This window comes from Balaenoptera acutorostrata, chromosome 13, assembly GCF_949987535.1.
Source record: "Balaenoptera acutorostrata chromosome 13, mBalAcu1.1, whole genome shotgun sequence".
Lineage (NCBI taxonomy): Eukaryota > Metazoa > Chordata > Mammalia > Artiodactyla > Balaenopteridae > Balaenoptera > Balaenoptera acutorostrata.
In genome coordinates this window covers 84,784,367-84,796,785 of record NC_080076.1, presented here as the reverse complement: position 1 = coordinate 84,796,785, position 12,419 = coordinate 84,784,367, and the positions used below count along the sequence as shown (strand labels likewise).

General features: G+C 41.4%; 1 protein-coding gene across 1 annotated transcript; it reads right to left on the bottom strand.

The window, feature by feature from the left end:
• Window positions 1–223: 223 nt before the first annotated feature.
• On the bottom strand, window positions 224–10,522 carry ARPC3 (actin related protein 2/3 complex subunit 3). Its single transcript, XM_007189518.2, has 7 exons — window positions 10,404–10,522; window positions 8,121–8,220; window positions 4,760–4,836; window positions 3,080–3,148; window positions 1,472–1,598; window positions 1,020–1,114; window positions 224–538 (listed from the first exon to the last, which is right to left on the bottom strand). Exons 1-7 carry the CDS (start codon window positions 10,407–10,409, stop codon window positions 476–478), a joined length of 537 nt encoding a protein of 178 aa, XP_007189580.1. The 5' UTR covers window positions 10,410–10,522; the 3' UTR covers window positions 224–475.
• Window positions 10,523–12,419: the final 1,897 nt, after the last annotated feature.

Below are 12,419 nucleotides of genomic sequence, written 5' to 3'. Positions count from 1 at the left end.
AGCGCAGGCTCAGTAGTTGTGGCACATGGGCTTAGTTGCTCCGTGGCATGTGGCATCTTCCCGGACCAGGGCTCAAACCCGTGTCCCCTGCATTGGCAGGTGGATTCTTAACCACTGCGCCACCAGGGAAGTCCCCTGAATTAAACACTTTAAAAGGGTGAATATTATCTCAAAAAATTTTTAAGTGAATGTCAAAGATAAGCAATGAAGTTTTCCTGACATGAAATGTTAGAAAATTTCTTTATTATTACTCATTAAGCACCAGCTTAATACTGCAGAAATTTCAAATCACCTGTCAACAACTCATTCTTCCCCACCCCACAGCCCCAAATTCTTGATAAAGAGCTCTTCAAGTAAAGACACGCTCTCTTCTCTCCTCTGTATAAAACTTTACGAAATAAAGGCAAAGAACTGTGTACATCTTGCTGTAAATGCTGCCCACAGCTGTGGAGACAGTGTCTGCCCAAGGCTCCCTTTATTGTCCAGGTCCTGAAAGACTCTTGTTCATGAATTGTCTCTTCACAAAGCAAGTCCACCACTAACAAGAGGGGACAAAACAGAATGAACAGTGGTGGTCAAATCACAATGCAAGTTCAAGGTAAGGTCAGAATATGAATTTACTAAATAACAAAACTTAATATTGGTCTGGCAGCCCTTATATTATATAAACTCTTTGAAGGCACATAAAAAACTTTCCTCCCTCCCTCCCTCCCTTTCTTTTGGAGTGACTCACAGGTTACTCAAAACTACAACAACAAAATAAATGTAATACATTAAAGCTATCTCACACAAAAAAGCTGTTCTATGGGTTTACAATGCCCTAACATAAGAATATACAACCAAAATTTTTTATTACATGCAATTCATTATTCAGTGTGATTCAGTGAACTCCTACTATGTATAAGGCACCAAAGTTAAGCAACACTGCAATGCAAAAACTAAAGACCTCAGTGTGTTTAACAGTGGCTACAGGGTAAAAGGTGATTTATCAACTAAATAAGCAAAGAAAAGAGTTTTACCTTGCTGGGTTTATCATTCTGAGGGTCAAAAACTTTCTCACAAAGTCTCAGTCCAGTCTCTTGCCTCAGCTGTTGTAAGTAGGCCCTCATCACTTCTAAAATCAAGAGCAGGTAGAACAATAAAAAACTGTATTTGAGAAAGCATCCCAAATGGGCTGGCAACTGATCTGGACATTGACCTTGGCAATACATTTCAATACCTTCGAACAAGATAAGAAATAGAAACAACAGTTCAAATGATTTTATAACTATACTCATTTGGGTCCAAAAGATTCGCTACATGTCATGCTTGTTGCCAAGGATCTTTTGTGACAGTGAGTAGTAAGATAATGTACGGGCTAAAGATTCCACTCTCAATCTGTACACCAGTCAAGGCAAGAAAAGGAGAAGGGTTAAAAAGTCCAGTGGAGAAAATCTTGTGCCATATAGGAAGGTAGAGATGTTGTTCTTACCATCTTCCTGTTTGTTTGCAGGTTTGGCGTAAATTGCATTAAGTGGAAAACCAGGCTCTCCGGGAATGGGAAAATTAGTGATTCCCAGTGTATACATTTCTTTCTCGCCTTGGCTTTTAGAATTGCACTTAAAAAAAAAAAAAAATTATATACACAAACATAGGGAAAAAGGATAGTAATATCCAATTTTCAGTTTTTTATCTAAGTAGCCATGTCTGGGGTTATGTTTTTGGTACCCTTTTGCAATCTGGTGAAGCCTGTAGGCCCCTTCTCAGACTAATGTTTTAAATGAATAAGATAAAACAGAACTACAAAAGAAACCAATTACAGTGAAATACAATAATTACAATATTAAAACATCAAATTTATGACACAGTCATACATGTGCTTCTTAAAGATTTATTTTTTTATTGATTAATTGATTGATTGATTGATTGCTATGTTGGGTCTTCGTTTCTGTGCTAGGGCCTTCTCTAGTTGTGGCAAGCGGGGGCCACTCCTCATCACGGTGCGCGGGCCTCTCACCATCGCGGCCCCTCCCGTTGCGGAGCACAGCTCCAGACGCGCAGGCTCAGTAATTGTGGCTCACGGGCCCAGCCGCTCCGCTGCATGTGGGATCCTCCCAGACCAGGGCTCGAACCCGCGTCCCCCGCATTAGCAGGCAGACTCCCAACCACTGCGCCACCAGGGAAGCCCCCATGTGCTTCTTTATTAATGCGCTAAATAACAAGACCCAGCAGTGGGCCTAACAACTAAACTTTGAAGTAGTAATGAATGTAAACAAAATTTCAAAATATCTTCAACTCTAAATGTAATATGAAAACGCTGGGGACTTCCCTGATGGTGCAGTGGTTAAGAATCCGCCTGCCAATGCAGGGGACATGGGTTCAATCCCTGATCTGGGAAGATCCCACATGCCGTGGAGCAACTAAGCCCGTGTGCCACAACTACTGAGCCTGCGCTCCACAGTCTGCGAGCCACAACTACTGAGCCCACACGCCTAGAGCCTGTGCTTTGCAACAAGAGAAGCCACTGCAGTGAGAAGCCCATGCACCACAACGAAGAGTAGCCCTAGCTCGCTGCAACTAGAGAAAGCCCGCACGCGGCAAGGAAGACCCAATGCAGTCAAAAATAAATAAATAAATAAATAAATTTATTTAAAAAGAAAATGCTACAGAAAGTCACAGGTATTGCTAATACTACTGTGGATGCTGCCTACATTAATCATTAAAGTAAATGCTAAATTTCAGTTAGAGATTAGTGAAAAGAAAGATGTAATCTTTTCTCCACTCAAGTTCATGGAACCTTGAATTCTATCCTTGGACCCCAGGTTAAGAACCCTTCAGCCAAGGGCTTAAAAGGGAATTTTCTGGTCAAGATTTCTGTCTTGGGAAAATATATGCAAAGCCTTAAAACACCACTGCCCTTATCTTCTCATTCGTCAACTACACTATAAGTTTAGAGATCTACATTCAGATTTTCCAGATTTTCCTCTCAAGTCCATGCTCTAAGTCAGAGGAAATATTTTCTACTTGTCCTTAAAGTCTCAACAAGTCTAAATACCTATTAATTTGTGTTCCTGACAAATGATCATCCAAGTTTAATTACCTTTTGGAGTTTCTTTAGACACTCAGAAATGTAGAGAGTTATATATATCAAGGTCCTATCAGCTTCATTCTATGGGAAGAAAACAAAACTTAAAAACAGTTCTGATCAAAACCTAATAATTATGTGCAATAAATGAATTCAATCTTTGTCTTTTGATTTATCAACTGAAAACTGTAAAAGCATAGTTACTACAGCATCAAAAATTCCCATTCTCCACATGCAGTCTTCTCAAGCCCCCTTTCTGTCTGCCCCTGGGGAGGGAGCCACCAGCTCCCACCCTGAGCTTGTGTGGCTGCCCCTGTTTTCCTCAGCTCCGCTCGCCCTTGGGTTCCTGAAGAGTTGTGCCAATAGCCCCTCATTCTGTGTAGGAAGGAGAGTTAACAAAGTCTCCTGGAAAACCTGAGATGAACCATATGGCTGGCGAATCTTTAAAAACTCTTTCACTTCAGGATCTCTGCCAAGAACAGAAACATTTATGACTCTGAAGGAGGAAGCAATTATTTCACAAGTGACTTGTTCTTGAAGAGCTCCATTAGCCCAACTCTTGACCTAACCCAAAGGAAAATGTGGAGAAGACAAATTGATGCTAATCAAACGTGGCATATACTTCATGTCAAATTTTATACAGATTTATAATTTTAAAGAAACAACCTAACTTTTCCCTATTTTTAAGATTATATGATATTCGAGAGAGAATGAAATGTGGCAGAATTTTAATTACAAACACCACACTTAAGACCATGCATTAGATATAGAAACATCTATAACATCATAGAATGTTTAGACCACAGTTTATAGACCAAGAGTCTACAAATAAAGATTTCACACCCTGCTTGTTTCCAAGAGATTAAAGTTTGGCAAGGAGTTGAAGTTCCATATTCTAGAACATTATCACAAAGATTTATTGACATTCCTTGTAACTTGCTCATAGCAGCATCTCAGAGAACTTCCTTTTCCATTTCCCCCCCTCCTTTTCTGCCCCCACCCCACTTCTGCCTTCCTCCTGAGCTCACAAGAACTAAGAGCAGAAGGGAAGAAATCAAGGTTGAGGGAAGGGTCCAGGTCATTGAATTTTCTTTATTTCTCCATCTTAGGTCCAGGACATAGAAGTATCTTAAAAAAGTAACATAGCATGCAGAATTTTTTGGTTTTGGACTGTCATACAGTAGGCGCTTAATATTGTTGAATAAATATAAATAAGTGTCTAGACCATGGGCTGGTAAATTTCCTCTGTACAGGACCAGATAGCAAGTATTGTAAGCTTTGTGGGCCATAGTCTCTGTCACAACCACTCAACTCAGCTCTTGTGGCATGTAAGCAGCCACAGATGATATATAAACAAATGCACGTGGCTATGTTCCAATAAAAGTTTATTTACAAAAAGAAGTGGTGGGCCAGATTTGGCCCTCAGGCTGTAGTTTGCCAACCCATGGTGTAGACCTTGGAGGAAAAATGAGGAACTAACATTGATACAGAATTAGGCACTGTTCTGGATTTTTAAAATCACACAATCTCATTTCATTTAATTTATTCCTTACATCAACCCTGACTGCCAGGTAGATACTACTCCCATCAGAAAACTAAATTAAAGAGTAAAAGCTCTATACAACACTGTAAATCACCTATACTCCAAGAAAAATTAAAAAAAAAAAAAAAAAGAGTAAAAGCTCTGTACTTTACCTTAATTTCATAGTTTTTGAAGAAGACATTGGCCTTGAAGTAATAGATAGCTTCATCCACAATATCTGTATCTTTTGCTAAGCAGGTCACAAGGGGAGGAAGGCAGAAAACATTAGCCAAATGTAAAACATAACATCTAAAAAAGCTATAAAGAGGGGCTTCCCTGGTGGCACAGTGGTTAAGAATCCACCTGCCAACACAGGGGACATGGGTTTGAGCCCTGGTCCAGGAAGATCCCACATCCTGCGGAGCTACTAAGTCCGTGTGCCACAACTACTGAAGCCCGCGTGTCACAACTACTGAAGCCTGTGCGCCTAGAGCCTGTGCTCTGCAACGAGAAGCCATCGCAATGCGAAGCCCTCGCACCGCAACAAAGAGGAACTCCTGCTTGCCGCAACTAGAGAAAGCCTGCGCACAGCAACATAGACCCAACACAGCCAAAAAATAAATAAATAAAATAAATGTATAAATAAAAATTAAAAAGCTATCAAGAAAAAAAATATCCAAGCTCAACGGTCAAGGGTTTTGGAGTTGAATAAAATAAGATGAGACTACTGAAATATAAAGTCTTCTTTAGAAACAATTTCTAGAAAAATAAGCACATGATTTATTCTTTTTTTTTTTTTTTTAATTTATTTTTTTGGCTGTGTTGGTTGTGGCACACGAGCTTAGTTGCTCCGCGACACGTGGGATCTTCCCGGACCAGGGCTCGAACCCGTGTCCCCTGCATTGGTAGGCGGATTCTCAACCACTGCGCCACCGGGGAAGCCCCATGATTTATTCTTATAGCGAAGCCCCATGATTTATTCTTATAGCTTTATTGTTTTACAAAAATTATACATGCCCATTAGAGAAACTAATTAATCAATACAGAAAAAAAACTTAACTGTCACCCTAATCTCACTACCCAGAAATAACTACTATCAACATTTGGTGAACATCACTCCAGACATTTCTCAATACATTTATAAAAATAGACTGAGACAGGCCATTGGGATTGACATATATACACTAATATGTATAAAATAGATAAGTAATAAGAACCTGCTGTATAAATTAATTTAAAAAAAAAAAGATTGAGACAGGGACTTCCCTGGTGGTCCAGTGGCTAAGACTCCATGCTCCCAATGTAGGGGGCCTGGATTTGATCCCTGGTTAGGGAACTAGATCCCACATGCATGCCGCAACTAAAGATCCTGTGTGCCGCAACTAAGGCCTGGAGCAGCCAAATAAATAAATAAATATAAATATCAAAAAAAAAAAAAAAAAAAGACTGAAACATAGACTAACTTTAATAAAATGCTTTTTAAAAAATACAAAGTACTCAATATAATTTTATTTGACCTTACATACTACAGTTTTAGGTAAAAAACTCTTAACTGCCATTTAGGAACACACTGGGATTCACACATACATCTTTCTTTTTACGAAAACTGACTTCAAATATATTTGTACAAGCTGTTCAGATGGCTAGAGACTGAGAAAAGCCAGAAGTACTGTTGTAACAAAGACAGATCTCATTACAAAATTTCTTTGGCTTTTTTTCTGGGTTTTCCTTTTTTTTTTTTAATTTTAAAAAGGTCAAAATCCCAGGGTCTTGATATCCGACAGCTGGTTTCAGCAATGCAGAAATGGTTATTTATATTTCTCGTCCCTGACTTCTATCCCTCTCACACAGCAGAAATGCAAAGCAATTCTGAAGTTTTGGTACTCTGAAGAATTTCAACAGAATTCTTTTTTTTTCTTTCCTTTTTTAAAAAAATTTTTTGGCTTCACTGCACAGCCTGTTGGATCTTAGTTCCCCAACCAGGGATCAAACCCATTCCTCCTGCAGTGGAAGCGTGGAATCTTAACCACTGCAACACCAGGGAAGTCCGCAACAGAATTCTAACTCTAGACTTGTGTTCCCTGCAATCTATTTTCTTATCTGCAAAAAGGAAACTTCTTCAGATGATCCAAACAGTGCTTACAAGAGCCAGCTAGTTCTAAATGTCACATTGCAGGGAGGGGGAGGAGGCTAGACTATAGGATTCAGAACCTATAAGAGTGTTTGGCATATAAAAGGTGTCCAAAAGATATTTGTTGGATGTAAGTAATTAGATTAATGTTAACAGTTACTTAGTCTACAGCACAGGCTTATACTTCTCCATAATTCCAATTCAGTCCTAATCCAGCCCCCCGGGAAGAGTTAAGAGGTCACTCCTTATCTACAGAAATCATGGAGTTATGATTTCTTGGGGTCCCATTCTCCCTCAAGGGCCCAAGAATTGCAAAGGTGGTAATTAGATTTACTCCATCCTTGGTCAACTGCATCTTCTGATATATAATATGGTATTTTGTAACGATCTGAGAAGAGCTCTGGGCCAGCACTGATTCGTATTCTTCCTTTGCACTGTAATTCTTTTACACTATTTTTTCTCTTTTTGGTCTGCTTTTTCCCACTGTTCCTTTTTTTTCATCTCAGAACAAGTAAACAGTGTGGTGACTCACCAAATTTATTAAGTTTACTGAGCTCTCAAACGGTGTTGAAAACAAAATTAAGAGGAAGTCAAGTCAAATAATCTGGCAGAAGAATGGAGACAGGGTCAGTACAAAATTGGTAATCCAAACTATGGTCTTGGAAACCATGAATGGAACTCAGTGCAGGCCCTTCCTGGGTGCAGGGAAACCGTGTCTAATATAATAACAAATTACACTGTTGGCAGAACATCTCAGAATGTGTCAGAAGAGTCTCAGATAGCATCTGAAATGAATGAAGCTTTCTTTTTTTTTTTTTTTTTTTTTTTGAATGAAGCTTTCTGAACAGTAAAGAAAATGGCTCACCCCCGCAAAAAAAAAAAAAAAAAAAAAAAAAAAAAATGAGTACCAAGAAAGAAAGTAAAGATATAACGTTCAATAAGCAAGAGAAGAAATTAGTAATGTTATACAGGACACTTAAGATTGAGGTATTGCTGAAAACTGAGATCCTGAAGAATGGACAAAGAAAGTAGATTTAAATAAGGAAGAGGTTAAAATACATTTTGTTTTTTCCAGCTTGATAACAGAGAAAGGAGGGAGACATGGCGTTCTACAGAAGTAGCAGCATTAGATGAGTTCTTAAGAAATGATAGTGATGATAGGAAGAGTGTCGAGAATTAAGCACATTTCCTCTTCCCTCTCAACAAAATATCCTGGAGAAATTGGCAGCAATAATACAGTTTCTTGTTAAATGCAATATAGACCCATGATCTGAAAAGGTCTAGAGCATAATATCCCCCAAGCAAATAGAAAATACAAGAGCAACCTGATACAGAATTTCCTTGATTTGATAATGTCAGAGGGTTTCATACCAAAATCTGAAAATAATGGAGTTTCGACTTACTCTCTCTAGGGGCAGGTCCTTTGAACTGACTTCTGATAGGCAACAGTGCCATGTTTCCAATGAGTTTCGTGTCAGGGTCCATGAGGGAAGAGTGGTAAGCCTGTAGCGGCAAGCCAGGTAAGAACACAAAAGCAGAAAGAGAGCAAATGTCAGCAGGGCAAACAAGTACATTTCCCTAAAGGAAAAAAAAGACTAACTCATCCAAGATTAACTGGCTCATGAAAACTGACTATTAAATTTTGAGAAAATTTGAGGCAAGCTGGTTGTTGAACACAGCCATTATTAAAAATGAAATTATATAAATTTACAATTACATAAATTTAAAAACAAACGTAATAAATACTTGAAGTTTATTACTTCCTATTTAAAAATTTATTTTTAATATGATCTTAAGCTTATTTATGTCTTTTGTATCTTTATGGTGGAAATACTATATAATGAGGTGCTAATGTGCATCTCTTCCAGTTCCACATTCAGTGACACCACATTGGTAACTGGTGGAGTATTTACACTATAGAAATAGGCAAACACTATATAAATCAGGGGTACCCAGCCCCCAGCTGTTGTTAAACCACAACCCAAGCACTGGCTCTTCAGCTCTGCCACTTCCTGGCTTTATGCCTTTTGACCAAGACATCACTTTTCTTCTCTTAGCCTATTCCCAAATTTGTAAAATGAAGAGATACATACTTGCTTTCAGTGGGTGGATGGGAGTTAAAGAAGGAGGGGGGAAAAAAACACATTTATGAGAGCAATTTATAGGCTGATTTCTAGTTCTGCTTTTTGCAAGATGTCTGGCTTTTTGTAAGACAACATGGGTCCCATTCATTTATTCATTCATTCATTCATCAAAAGATTACTAAGCACCTTCTGTGTGCAAGGCATGCAAGGCCAGTATGGGCTCTGTCCTTGAAGAATGTGCAGGTGAGTGGAGAAGACAGACATTAAGTCTGTCTTCTTAAGAGCACCCGGACAGGGGAAGTCCAGGTGCTCTATGTGCAACTGGAATGATGAGCACAAGGCTTTAGTGTTCTGGTAAAATCTGGCTTTATCAAGATTTACTAGTGTGCAGCCTTGGGCAAGTTACTTAACTTCTCTGAGCCTCAGTTTCCTCCTCAGCAAAATGATAAAACAATAACATATCTACTTGATAGAGTCACTGTGAGGATTAAATGGGATAATTTATATAAAGTGTGTAGCTCAGGGCCTGCCTGGCATACATCAGGAGTCAAATGGTGGCTATGAGACCCATAAAGATACGTATCGATAACTATGGTTTGCTCCTTTTTATTACAGATATGCTTCATCTTAACAAGCCTCTACCCTCCCCTTCACCAGCTATACTGTCTTGTTACCCATCTATTTCCTTCATGGCATTTGTCATTATCTGAAACAATCTCCTTTATTTTATTTGTATTTACATGTTTATTGTCGGTCTCCCCATTAGAATATAAACTCCTTAAGAATAGGGATTTATTGGCCTTATTCACTGCTGTCACAGTGCTTGGCATGCAGCAGGTGCTCAGTAATGTTTGTCCTAGGAATAATCACATGTTATTGAACCTCTTTTTTCCTCATCTGCAAGATGGAGACCATGATGGTGATAAATCTACCCCAGAGACTGGCTGTCAGAACTTAAGAGCAACCAAACCACCATCAATTTTTACTCCCACTCTGATGCATACGAAAACAGAAACATCTGGAAACCGGACGCGGACCTTGCGTCTGCTCTGAGAGCCCTAAACCCAGCGGCGCAGGGGTGGCCGCCACTACCCGGCTGACAGGGGAGGAGTCCGGGAAGTGGGGTCTCACACATGACAAGCAGCGGAAGAGACCCGCCCCCAGAGGCGGAGGAGGAAGTGGGCCTGCAGGAAAAAAAGGAGAAGCCGGACTCTAGACTTGAGATATGAAAAATTAAAAGGGCAGCCCTGGCCTTCGCGGCTCTAGTGAGGCTTTGGGAACCCTGCTGGAGTCGGGGGTAGGCAGAAAGGGCGAGAAAAGGGGTCGGGATTGAAGAGGAGAGGGCAGAAGAACTGAGGCAGTCTACTCAGCACGCCCGGGATCTCTGGCCCACTCTGCCGCGCCCCGGTCCTCCAAGCCCGGTCTACAGCCCCGGGCCGCCCGAATCCTACAGGGGCCGGCCCGCTCCTCTCGCCTCTCCCCTTCTCAGGCCCCTGCTTTCTCTCTGCCCCCATCGGCCCGCTTTTCTCAGCGCACCCACGACTTCTCGCCACTATCCCAAATCCCCGCCTTCTCCCAACACGCCCAGCTCGGCCCCTTTACCGGCATCTTGGAGGCGCCCGGGTTTCAACCCCGATGAGGAGGATCGGGTTAGAGCGCAGCGCTTCTTGTCTGGCAGCCCGGGCGGGGTAGGCGGAAGTGAGCCGGAAGGGGAGGGCGAGGGCAGGACGCCGCGCTTCCGGCCTTGCTGTCCGCGGCTAGCTGTTGCGGCTGCGCGGATTCGAAGGGGCACCAGGGGGCGCCCGAGCCTTAGGAATGGGCTCTGAGTGTCGCGCATGCGTGAGGTGTGGGCAAAAATGGAGATGGATCTCGGGGTTACTGAATCCCAGGGATAAATCACCTCCTTTGTTTTTCCTTAAAGATCACCTTTTCAGTGAAGCATTCCTTGGGGCACACTATTTTAAATTCAGTCCCACTTCACTCCCCTTTCTTTTTTTCCTTAGTTCTGATTCTTTTTAGTTTACTTCTGTGTTTTGTCTCCCTCTCTCCGTGTGAACGTCGACAAAGATTGTGTTTTGTTCACTGCTATATCCCTATGCCGATAACAGTGATGGTACATGGTAAGCATCAATAATACTTGTTGAGTGAAAGAATGAACTCAGTCCACTGATTTTAAAAACGGAGAAAGGATCACAGTGAGAAGGGATTTGTGTATTACTCTTGTGTGATTATGTGCTGCAATTCTTTGTGTAATGGTTGAGAAAATGGACTCTGGGTTTGAATCCAGCTCCAAGATTTATTGGCTGTGTAACTCCGGGCAAGTTAACCTCTCTGTGCCTCAGTTCTTTGTCTGAAAATGGAGATAACAGTACTTACCTCAGTTTTCTGAGGATGAAACGAATTGCATGTAAATAGCTTGGAAATTACACGGCCGGAACATACTAAAAGCTCAGGAATTCTTAACCCGTTACGCCTCCAGTTAAAAGCCAAGGTCATTGCTGCTTCTGGCCATTTCTTCTGCCAGTGCCTCAAACTAGATTACTTTGTCGCATGTTCCCACAACTGATTTCTTATTTACATCTCTGGCCAAATTGCACCTTTTAGGGGGAGACTTATTTGACGGGCATGCAAAGTAGCCCCCCACAGTCACTCTCCATTTCATTACTGTTTTCTTTTCTTCACATTCCTTATCAGAGGTTTCCTTGCTTATGGTTAAGGGCCCAGCATATCAGTGCGATGAGAGTAAGGTCGTGTTTGCCCTAGGCGGTCCCATCTTAGCCCCAGTGCCTGGCACCCACTAGTAAATTTGTCTGAAGAATCACGTCAGGCTCTCCTACAAGACAGTGAAATCCTTCAGGACTGGAACTGTCATATTCATCTTTTAAACTCCAGTGTCGAAAGGGGAAGGAAATGGAATCTGACCCTTCACCTCTTCCCCACGGGCACACACCAGACTCTCCAGAAGCTAAAGTAGGGAGGTATAGCTCAAGGAGTAATGAAGAGGGCGAATGAAAAGCTTTCTTTCTTCCCCTGTCACATGACAATAACATTTCTAAAATTTAGCAACACCGGGAGATCAGGGTGTTTTTGCCCTTTGCATACTCGAGGGCCACAGAAAAAGTCCCCGAGCAGCCCAGCACATCCTCATGTTGTCCACTCATCATGTTCTCCTGAGTGCCCTGTGAGAATAGCTCACACCAGCGGACCATGGTGCAAATACCCAACTCCTGCCCCCAGCCTGGGCCGCCAGGCACAAGTTACCACTGATAGCTATGGTCCCTCACACTTTGCATCTTTAATGAAAATGGATCAAATTTGACACTGCAGGGGTACTTCTGCTATCTAGGCCCAAGTATGATTAAAAATTTAACCCAAGTTACAGGTTTTCTACAAAGACTTAATCTGCAACAGCAGGAAGATCCAGCACCAATGGAGACCGGACCTGCTGTGAGGATTAAATGAAAGAGATTATGCAAAATGCTTCTTTTTAGCACAATGCCTGGCAGAACTCAATAAAAGAGATTCTGCTTTCCTTTAGTGGGTGCTAGAGAAATATCTGTTGACTGACTAGCCATTCCCCAGGGCCTATCACAAATGAACTTAGAAATACTGAAAATA

What these genes read in the sequence shown, in the direction of transcription:
- ARPC3 (XM_007189518.2), bottom strand. An exon ending in TGCAAACAAACAGGAAGATG is followed by an intron (nt 1,115 to 1,471) that starts GTAAGAACAACA and finishes TCTTGATTTTAG; the next exon opens with AAGTGATGAGGGCCTACTTA. An exon ending in AGAATGATAAACCCAGCAAG is followed by an intron (nt 539 to 1,019) that starts GTAAAACTCTTT and finishes CCCTCTTGTTAG; the next exon opens with TGGTGGACTTGCTTTGTGAA.